Consider the following 11,645-nt stretch of genomic DNA (forward strand, 5'->3'; position numbering starts at 1 on the left):
TTCAACCAGAAGTCAGATATGTTTTACCTGCTGTAAATCCAAATATAATCCACTTTGTTCTGCCTTGAATTTGAGGATCCAACAACAATGCTAATTTAAAATGAGCATGTCCCAAGTGAATAAAAATCATTCTCATGACGTGGAAAGAAGAGAGATAGTCCTAAGTAAGTTCGTATACACCTGTGCAGCAAGGGATGAAAAAAAATGAAAAAAGGTCTCTGTTCCAGCTTAAGAGGTAACAAGGTGTAGAGCTGGATGAACACAGGAGGCCAGCAGCATTTTCTGATAAGGGTTCAGGCCTGAAACATCAACTTTCCTGCTCCTAAGATGCTGCTTAGCCTGCTGTATTCATCCAGCTTTACACCTTGTTATTTCGGATTCTCCACCTGCATCTCTGCAGTGCCAGCTTATACTACTACTCCCACGCATGCACTGATAATTGAAGGAGGAACTGTGAATGTAGATAACAAATAAGGTGCAAAGCCAATATTTTGTTTTTTTTTTAGGACCGTCTCTTCCTATGGCTACCGTTGACATTAAGAATCCAGAAATTACCAATGTTCGATACAATGCACAAGTTAATAATTTTGTATATGCCAAAGATAAGAAGAAAGTCAAAGGTAAAAAGAAGAAATTGACTAAGGCGGATATTGGCACACCAAGTAACTTCCAGTAAGCATTCTTGATTGTTCAATAAAACTAGAAAAAGAAAGGTTACTTTCATAAATCTTTTTTTCTTCTGGTAAGGGTAGCTGACCAGTGTAAACTATAATTGTTTTGCTGGCTCAAAATTTCAGATGGTGAAACAGCAACTAGGCAAGAAATTGAGTTAATTCATGCTCTTAACATATTTGTTTTGTAAATCTTCTGTATTATTCCTCAGATTTTCTATTTGTAAAATATTTTATACTCCACTTTTATATGTTAATACATGACATCTCAGTGGTAATAAAGAGCACTGGATGGAGTTGCATTTCAGAAATTTAAGTCTTAAGAGCCAGCGTGGTCAGTAACACAAAAAGACTTGCAGATTGTAACTGCATTTTTACGATGGACTTAATACTGTGGCTAGGTTTTTGTTCCAATTGTAAGTAGAGATGCAACGCAAATATAAATAATTTCAATAATTCATTGAGCTCAGCTTACACCTTTATGTATGTCTTTATAAGTTTCACTATTGCATAATCACTGCAAATCTTCTGTGTTCTAAACATATTCCGATATCACTTTTTTTAACATTCTGTCATGTCTTCTGAACACTGTTTATGACATATTATTCCAATGTATTTGTGATTGGGTTGTATATCTAATTCAGACTGCAATGTTTATCCATATAATAGTTGAACCCCGACAGGGTCTCACTAAATTACGTTAGAACCTTTCATTATGGACACTGTATAATGAGAATTGACATATTACTATTTTCTTTAGCTATCTGAGAAAAGATCTGTAGCTCGGATTATGGATGAAGTTGTCGAGCAGGCTTGTTTTTGTTCACATGTTTTGTCACCATGCTAGGTGACGACATCAGTGGAGCCTCTGATGAAGCGATGTTATTCTACTCCGCTTGGAATTTATACTGTACGGTCTGTTATGGTTTCCGGTCTGTCATTTCCGGTTTTGATCTGTATGGGCTTGTGTATGGGGTCCAGTTCTGTTTGTTGATTTGAAGTATGTGTGGAGAACCATGCTTCTAGGAATTCCCGTGCATATCCATAACTGGGACAAAGTAACCACAGTACCATAAGCCAAACATAGACACGCATGGGAATCCCTAGAGGCATGGTTCTCCACCCATACTTCATTCCAAAAACATACAGAATTGGACCCCTACATAAACCCATACGGATCAAAACCGGAAATGACAGTACTCACCATAACAGACTGGACAGTATAAGTTCCAAGTGGGGTAGAATAACATCACTTCATCGGAGGCTGTACTGATGATGTCGCCTAGCATGGTGATGAAATGTCTGAACAAAAACAAGTTAGCTTGGCGAGCAAGTCAACAACCTCGAAGGTAACGCCCTTATACTTAAGGTCAGTTTTTTCCTGGCCAAGAAACACAAGCATTGATTGCAACTTGAATGTATTAAATTTATTGAAGACCAAAATAAGTTGATACTAAAAGCCTGACTGCTGTAGTTAAAACACAAAATAATAATCTTTCATATTAAAATGATCTATTTTTAGTGGGTTTTTTCCCAATACTAATCAAAGTACCCTATTCCGCTTGACTCCCACAACTGTCTTTAAGCCTTGAGCTGAAGGATAGGGAGAAGAAATCGACCAGGATTCCCTCTTATGACTCCTATCTATCATGTCCTTCTTGCTAGGATGCATCTGATGATGCTACCTAGGGGTTGGTGTCGACCATGATTACCTATAGTCCATTTGGCCATCTACACCAGGTGTGGCAGAATAACATGCGAAGACTAGCCTTTAGGAAAGGTACTTGACAGCCACCATCTGTGAAATTGTAACATCCCTTCAGTGGCAAAGGAGTATAAGAGGAGGAGGGGGAAAAATTAGAGTAAAGAAATTATGGTTAAAAGTTCAATTCAGTTTGATTGGATACTTTCCAATCTTAAACAAAAGGTCTTTATTAAAATACACTTGTATGTGCATTATAAATTTCGATATGATTCATATCCTTTCCATTTACAGGCATATAGGACATGTTGGCTGGGACCCAAATACAGGTTTTGATGTAAGTAACATAATCAAGTTACAAATCAACTATTTGCTTCCTTTTAAATACTCTAACCTTCACTTTCATAGACATAAAGGGCTATCAACACTGTCTCAATTAGAAGCTATTTGCTATAAATAGTCACATTTGTTTTATGTCCTGTTTGCAAGTGTGGCCACAGGCCTGCACGATTCTCTGTTCGTGGAGCAAGCGGATGTAAAAATGAGTTCTCTCTGACCTGTGGGATGCACTTCGGAGGGTTGGTGTGGACTCAGTGGGCCGATTGGCCTGCTTTCACACTGTACGGATTCTAGGATTTTTGACTCTGTATTTCTGTTGAGTCAACATTAATCGCCTAAATATCCATGCTCATTTAACTTACAGCTAAATAATCTGGACCCTGAATTAAAGCATCTATTTGACATGTGTGGAATTTCTGAGTCGCAGTTGAAGGACAAAGAAACATCAAAGATCATTTATGATTTTATAGAGAAAAAAGGAGGAGTTGAAGCTGTGAAGAATGAGTTACGTAGACAGGGTAAGTTAAATACTATTTTCAACAGTGTTTTCAAGCCCTCAGCTTGTTGACCAACTTCACTGTTTGACAGAGTTTGGGAGTTGCCAACAGTGGTATACCACTGATCTTTGGACTGGAATTTCACTTTATATAGCTAGCACAGTCCTCAGGTTAAATTTTATAACATGTAATAGTTTTTTTTTTGGAAACATTGCTCAGCTTCTGTTTCCATCTAAGCTTTCTGCTCAATTCTTAACTGATCTGTGCATTGTGTTTATTTCAATCATATTACCATTTAGCTCTCTTTATTCTCTTTAATCTATCTGCTATGTGTCTGATGCCTCAAATTACTTTCCTGGCTTTGAAGTGATAACACATTGCATCATATCTCGTTTTCATTTTATACTATTAAACAAATCTGTGGAACAGTGGACCAGCAAATAAATATATATGTAAACACTGATTAGGTGTAACATTTCCTTTCCTGCAGTAGTATTTGTGTGACTCCGAATGAGGTCTCTAAAGTTGGGCAGTTTTGACCACACTTTCTCAAGGAGCTGGACTGAAGTTGTCCATGCGGAGGACACCTAGAGGCATCAGAGATGATGCTGTCAAACCAAAAAAACAAATAGATCCTAGTTCCTTAATGGGAAATGCTAGTGATATCTGTTGCATCATTTAGTTTTCTCAAATTCTCTATTGTGATTTACAGCCCATAATGCCTATGCCAGTGTTTTTTAATGTGTTTCATCTAATTATTCTTCCTGTCTCATTTTTTCGTTTTTATGTTCTACCTTAATTTGTTTTCTAGTTTCCTTTAGGTTATTACATATGCCTAAATATCCACATGGTGAACTATTACACATTTAGAACTGTGGATCTTGCTATAAAAGAAGTCTACATGAACTATTTACCAAAACAATTCTATGCAAACGTCACTGCCCAGAAATTTCCCCCCTTCCTTGTAACATCCCCAGCTGCCATAGCCCCACGTCAGCCTCTGCTATGTTCATCTACTTTCCACTTAAAGAGATGATATTATTTGCCTTGATATTTATTTTTTCTTGTAATTTCTCTCCTTGGTCTCTGACAACTTTGAAATTTTGATCTATTGTTACACTCACCCAAACTGAGGAAATCAACTTTGTCTGTAAACCCAATCTAAATTCTGAATATTAAATTCCTTCATTTTTCACTGTGTCTGTAATAATAATCCTGTGTTCCTAAGGTGCTCCTATGAAATAAATTCCTATTTCTGGAGGAACTACTCTTTAGATTTTTATCAATTTAATTTTTTAATTGTAAATTAATAAATGTACCTTTTAAATCTTGCTATACCTGCACTCAGTCTTTCCATTGAATGTCAAATTCCAGTCTCTTATTTTCAACCCAACAGATGTTATTATCTCAAAAGTAAATAATTTTTGGTATCTGTCTGTCCTCATCGCCAAACCTTTCACTTAGAAGTTCTAATAGCAGGTTTCATTGTTTGCTAAATCTCTTATCAAATTTCAAAATTATGTTTCACACATGAAATAGTTTTTAAAATAAGAAACGTGTAAGTTTTCACGTGTTATTTAACAATGTTTAGGACCAATCATAGAATCCCTCCAGTTTGGAAACAGACTATTTGGCCCAACAAGTCTATACCATCCCTCCGAAGAGCATCTCACTCAGACCCATGCCCCTACCCTTTCCCTGTAATCTGGCATTTCCTATGCCTAAATCCACCTAACTTTATGCACCCTTGGACACTGGGCAATTTAGCATGGCCATTTCACCTAATCTGCACACCTTTAGACTGTGGGAGGAAACAGGAGCACCTGGAGGAAACCCACGCAGACTGGTGGAGATTGTGCTAACTCCACACAGACAGTTGCACGAGGATGGAATTGAACCTGGTTCCCTGATGCTGTGAGGCAGCAGTTCTAACTACTGAGTCATTGTGACACCCATGTAATTGCAAATGTTGTGTTGAAAAAAGAGAACTTGTAGCCAAAAATTTGCTAGTGATTCCTGCATCCTTTGAAAGCATTTTTATTTTTAATAAAAGGAGCAATTGAGGAGCAATTATAACATGTAAATTCAGTACAAAAACAAAGGAGCGAGGAAGATGAAAGACAATGTAAATGTAGTGAATTTCAAAAAGATGTATCTCTGCATGGTAGAGGATTTATTCAAAATTAATTGTTTGGGAAAATAACGGGCAGGTTTTTGGAGAGGAGACATCTTGAAATCAAAATAGATGAAACCTTAAAGAGTACAATTAGATAGGTATGGTTTTCAATTAACCTGCTATGTTTAAACAGAAAGTAATGACAAAACTATAACCTTCCCTGTCCATACCTGTCAATATTTTCCACTACATTTTCGACCTGAATTTACATTCGAAACTGCCCTTGTGTAAACTGATCATGGCATATTGGCAAATTTGCTTTTGTGGTGATCTTGTAATAGGATTGCAGCATGATTACCTTATAGGTATTGTCCATTTAAAAATGTCCATTCAAGAAATTATATATTGTAAGTAGAAATTTTGCAATGGCATTTATGACTTAAAATGGAGAGCTTTAAATCCAACTACTTTGTCTCAGCTTCTGGAGATCAATGCCACAAGATGGACTAGCACTAAGAAACCTTAATAGAAGTTATGTTGGATGGGCTTAAAACATTTATGGAAAAAATGTCTAGCAGATGATGGTAAAAGAAATCCTATTGCTTTTTATAAAAATAACTTTACATGTAAACGTTAAAGAGGGACAGATTCCACATGGAATAAAGTGAAAAGTCTGTTTGAGGAGGTTAAATATTTTACGTTTGCATACAGGTTCAGTAACTTTGGAATTCTGAAATACCTACCACTTTATTTACTAAATAGATGAGTCAGTGAGAAAAGTATTTTGAAAGTTGGTTGACGGACATGAAACAAAAACGTGGGTGGGTGTTGTGTCTTAAATTTTCTAAGGGTTAGAAATGGTTTACCCAGTAGTCCATTCTGTGTGCATTTTTGCATTTGGCAATTTAAAATTGTGGTGTTTTCCGTAGGCTTTGGGGCACCACTTCATTCCCAGAATATTCTAGAGCTCCCTCAAAGCCCTTACCATTATAAATTCCATTTGTTGCCCCCTTCATTCTTATAGGTATCAAGTATGTATTCAATTTCACCAATAGAAATAATCTACCACTGTCTGTCTTCAAAAACAATTCAAATTTTTGGATTATACATTAAATGCCTCTTGTTCCTTTTCTGTTCTGTTTTTAAGAAAAACATTCATAACTTCAGTTATTTTGATGAATCTTTGTAGCTTTTCCATTGTTATAATATCTTTCTCTAATGGAATGCCCGGACTGCTTATTAGGGAATTATGGCCTCCATCATGTTGACATGGGTTAGAGATTTGAGGTGACATTGCTGGTCATTTTTGACTTGTGCATCTTTCAAGGTTTTTTTAAACTTGGAGCATGGAATTAATCTAAATTTGCTGGTTCAAGTCTTGTAATTTTAACTTCATTTATATCCAGTGGTCCATTATGTAAATCCCTTAGAAAGATAAATCTACCTTTCTATAGGTTAGTTTATCTCTCTTGTATGGTTGGCATATGCTCCAGTTTTCTAAAAATATACTTCAATTTTCTCTATATTGAGTTGCATCTGTCCCACTTGCTCCTTCTGTTTGTCTTTTTTACAAATTACCATGTGCCTTCATTTGACGATGTGACCTGTTTTTGTGCCTTCCTCCAAATCCAAAAAGTAAGCATAATCTCAGCAAAAGTTCCTGGGCTACAAATTAATCATCTTTTGTGGGGTTATGCACAAGTGAGGCAAAACAGTTTATCCTTTTTCTAAGAAGTGACGTGTACTATCTTCAAGTCCTTTACTTGAAGGAATTGTGTCAGATTCGAAAGCTAGGATTATTTCAGCTATCTCTTTAATTTTCTTCAATATTCTGAAGTTCATAGTCTCACCAGTTCTTTAACATCATTTTTGAATACTTCTAGTGGCTGAAGCATAAAATAAAAAATTGTTTTTTCTTGTTTTCATTTTGATTTTCAGGTTCACCACAATGGTTTGTAGATTTTTGGTCAAAAGTGTTTGCTTGCTTGAAGTTTCCTTTTTAAGAGTTTGCACTGATCAAAACTTAGCACGAAATCTGTATGAAAGGAATGCATTAACAACTGGATTCCATTTTTGAACCCTGCTACTTTTTAGCCTTGAACATTGTGATATTAAATCCTACAATTTATTTTCCCAATTGCACAATGATTTGTTTTATTAATTACTTTGGCTGAGTATGACCCATTTATCCAATGTATTGGGTATCGCACTCCTTCTATAGAAATGGTCACCTTTATGGAAGATCTCTTTGGAAATTTTGTATTATAATGTATTTGAAGCCTTTGGACATTTGAGCACAAACAAATTCTGCCCAATTAATTTGCTACAGTTTGACTGATTCCAAACCAACAATTTTACTGTATGAAAGACAAAGTAGCATTGTTCTCCATCCAAGAACAATATTAGTGAATTTGATGCTGGTTATACAGTGGCTTAAGGTTGTGGACATATTATATCAATTACCAATATGCTAAATGAAGTCCTGTGTGCAAAGTTTGCACGTAAAACTGCCAGACGTAAATGATGTCTGGCTTGTTATTTTAAATGTATTTGTAGAATGTGGGTGTCACTGGCTAGTGTTGTGCCTGTGTTGAATGGCTGGAGGGCGGCTAAGCGTCTCTCGTATTACTAAGGGTCTAGGTCTGGCATGGTGTGATAGCCTGAATATCTGGATTGCTAATTCAATGATAGTATCACTACACCACCATCTTTTTCCTTCATGTGACAGTGGTGAACAACAAAGACAAGACAATGCTTTCACTTGTCAAACTCTTCCGTCATCCTAGTGTAAGACTTATCATTGGATAGTTTTATGGAGTAATCTGCAAATGAAACCAGGATTTGATCTGTTTATACTCCCAGAGAATCGTCATCCATCTGTGACTCAATATGATCTCCACTCTATCTATAATTTTACTGATTTTTGGAAAAGAGAGGAGCTGTTGTTTTGTAATGGCAGTTTGATCTGCTGGAAGCCAATTCTACATTCAGAGCTGAAAATTTTCACCAGTCAGTAGATCTTGGTTGTTGACTCTCTTCTTTAAAAAAAAGCTTTTGTGCTTATTTATTGTGTGCTGCACATGTTCAGAAAGGCGTAGAGCTAGGCCGCCCTGTGTTCAAAGTCTGTGCTATCTAGTGATAGGGATCCAATTTAATGCTCAATTTTATTCACTTACACGTGGTCACTGTCATAGATACGTCATTTGTTTTTGTTTCTTTCCTGTGGGCTGTGTGAATGTTGTATCTAAATTGGTGTAATGCTGTTCAGATTCCTGTGTAATTTGAACATCCTTACCTGAAAGATCATTTTATTGAAAGTTTCTAAAATCAAATCTCTACAGCTTTAGTTGTAGATCATCCCTGTTTTATTTGTAAGGCGTATAGAACACATATTGAACTAGGTAAGAATTTCTCTTCAAGACTGTTCACTTAATTTGGGTCAGGATTATTGAAACCTCTGTTTCCATACCACTGCTGATAGCATGTAGTTTCTATTTCATTATTTAGGCTGTAAAAGGTCACTTTAAAGCCATTTGGCTTGTTTTACAGATATTCCTTCCTATGCCAGGTTTACTCTTGACAGCATTTGATGTGGAGTGCTGCTTGCATTTTTACTGTTGAAATTTGCCCAACACTGGAGACGTTTGACAGCGAGCATACAATGTTATGACTAATGTCTTGGTCTCTTCCTCAATCGCTACTACTTGGAATAGTTCCTACAGTTTATGCAAGATATGTTAGTGCTTTGGAACAAAAATTACTTGTAGACTGTTTATTCTTTGCGATCTCTTACATTAAAATGTATAAAGTGTAGGACGAAAATGGCTGGCACTCAAGATCAGACAAGTTCCTGTGCTATGAAAGTTTTGCCATAATTCTTATTTTAATTGCCATCATTTTCCTAACATTTTAATTAAATGAGAGTTATTTTGTTTAGTTCTCGTCATATTTTTGATTCACAATGTTGTATCCTTTGTATTTCAGTCAACCATAAACTAGTTATTGGACTTCTTTAGCTGTTCGGATGTAAAGTGTATATACATTACAATTAAAAACAGTCTAAAACCCAGCTATCCTGTTGTGATATAAAATATCATGTTTTTATTTGAACTTAAGCTTCCACGTCTGATTTGTACTTGACTTCTTTCACATTCCTTTTCTATCTTCTCAGCCTTCTCTTCCTTTCTTGAAACACTTGATATAGTGTCAGTCTGCTCTTCCACACTCCCAGTACAATATGTATCTGATCACGCCTGATAAACATATTACCAATTAAGTCAGAGTTCTGTAATTATACAATGCAAATATTAATTTTTGAAACAGTTTTTGAAGAAGTATGCAATTTTTAGATTAGACTATGAATTAACTTCATATGACAACGTAAGTAGTTGGATTGAGCTTGCACTCTGAATAAATCTCCATGATGAGCTGTATTCTCAATATATTTAACCATGTTGTATAATTGTTATTAAGCCATGGGATGTCAAGAGCTTATCTGTTTAAGATGGTCACATGTGGGTACAAATGTTCCTTTGTCAAAATAGCTGAAACTTAATGATTTAAGTTATAACAATCCTAGTTTGTTTTAGATTAAATGAACATTAAAGTTAAAGATGGTTATGAAATCCATTGTAAATGTAGCTCACTAAGGTTTATTTTCTTTTGTGTTATGATCAGATGACACTGACCACGGTATTGATTATTTACTTCATTGTAGTTCTATTTAAATTCTTATATTACTCTTAAATTCATAGTTTCCTTGCTTTGTTTCAGCTCCTCCACCTCCTCCACCTCCACCTTCCAGAGGAGGACCACCACCACCCCCACCTCCACATAGTTCAGGACCCCCTCCTCCTCCTCCAGTTCGTGGGCGAGGTGCGCCACCACCTCCACCCCCATCACGGGCCCCATCAGCGGCTCCTTCAGCAGCTCCCCCACCCCCTCCACCTTCCAGACCAGGAGTAGGAGCTCCACCCCCACCACCAAGTAGGTTATATCCTCCCCCTCCTCCTCCACCAGTGCCATCAGGCCCCCCACCACCACCACCTCCAGCACATCCTGTTCCTGGAGGTCCGGGAGCTGCTGGACCCCCACCGCCACCACCACCACCCCCACCTGGTCCGCCACCACCTGGCCCCCCTCCACTTCCTGCTGCAGTCGCTGAAAATGATTCTTTCCCTTCACCTACTGGCAACAAATCAGCTCTGCTGGATCAAATCCGTGAAGGCACTCAGTTGAAGAAAGTTGAACAAAGCAATCGGCCAGTGTCTTCCTCAGGAAGGGATGCACTATTAGACCAGATACGGCAGGGTATACAGCTCAAGACCGTAAGTAACTTTTCTTTATGATAAGGTCATTTTAATTTTTGACTATTATTTGAAAATGTAATATTTTGGGCTTACACTTTGGAATAGTGTAAATGTAGCAGAAAACTAACAAATACAGGAACAAAATAGAACTTGATTATTTTGCTGCAAATATGTGTTTGTTGATGTTCAACTTTAAGGTGTGTGTATATATACTGTCATCTGGCTTTTAACTATAGCACTGTAGTTTGATTGGGTTTTGATAATGCTGAAAATTGAAGTAGTGAACTCACTTAAGAGATACTGAATGTTGTTATAACTTTACAGCAATTTTTTTTTGGTGTCCCTTGCTGACTTGAGTATCAGTGGTCATTCCTGCACAGGAGGAAGAGGCAGTCATTCAGCCCATAGAGTTTATAATTTTCAGGTCTATGATTCATTGAATTCAATGAATACCTTTTTGTTTGTATTGGTATTTATGTTGCAGGTCATGCCAATTATGAAGTAAAATTGTAGCTGTCACATTAACCAAGTTCCTAATGTGTTTTATATTTACATTTTGAGTAATGATGTGTCAATTCCTGTAGGTAAACGACCAAGATTCTTCTTCTCCTTCAACACCTACGCCAACAGCAGGAATTGTAGGAGCACTGATGGAAGTGATGCAGAAAAGGAGTAAAGCCATTCACTCTTCAGGTAAGGTTTTTAATTGGTCACTGTTATTTAATGAATTCCAGACATAATATCCAACTTTTAAATACCAGGTTTTCAAAAATGCATCTCATTTGGAGGCCTAGCTGCGGCATTGCTTACTATAATGCCACACACGAGCAAAAAGCCTTTGACAGTATCTTTGTTTCCTGGGTTTGAGACTGACATTTCATTAAGCATCCAAGAACAATATTTTACTGCAGCAGACTATGATCAAGTTCCATCCAACCTGTGTACGTGTACACAATGTTACTACAAATGCGAGGTTATGAAAGCATCTGTAAACACACAAAAACATTCAGA

The 11,645-nt window shown here is 36.8% G+C and overlaps 1 protein-coding gene across 1 annotated transcript in view; it reads left to right on the plus strand.

The window, feature by feature from the left end:
- LOC125460738 (actin nucleation-promoting factor WASL) overlaps window positions 1–11,645 on the plus strand; it is a 74,863-nt gene that overhangs the window by 59,427 nt on the left and 3,791 nt on the right. The window contains exons 6-10 of the mRNA XM_048548549.2: window positions 507–672; window positions 2,668–2,710; window positions 3,077–3,230; window positions 10,099–10,652; window positions 11,219–11,327. Coding sequence (XP_048404506.2) covers window positions 507–672; window positions 2,668–2,710; window positions 3,077–3,230; window positions 10,099–10,652; window positions 11,219–11,327 — 1,026 coding nt within the window. The remainder of the gene's footprint in view (window positions 1–506; window positions 673–2,667; window positions 2,711–3,076; window positions 3,231–10,098; window positions 10,653–11,218; window positions 11,328–11,645) is intronic.

Source organism: Stegostoma tigrinum, chromosome 18, assembly GCF_030684315.1.
Source record: "Stegostoma tigrinum isolate sSteTig4 chromosome 18, sSteTig4.hap1, whole genome shotgun sequence".
NCBI classification, from domain to species: domain Eukaryota; kingdom Metazoa; phylum Chordata; class Chondrichthyes; order Orectolobiformes; family Stegostomatidae; genus Stegostoma; species Stegostoma tigrinum.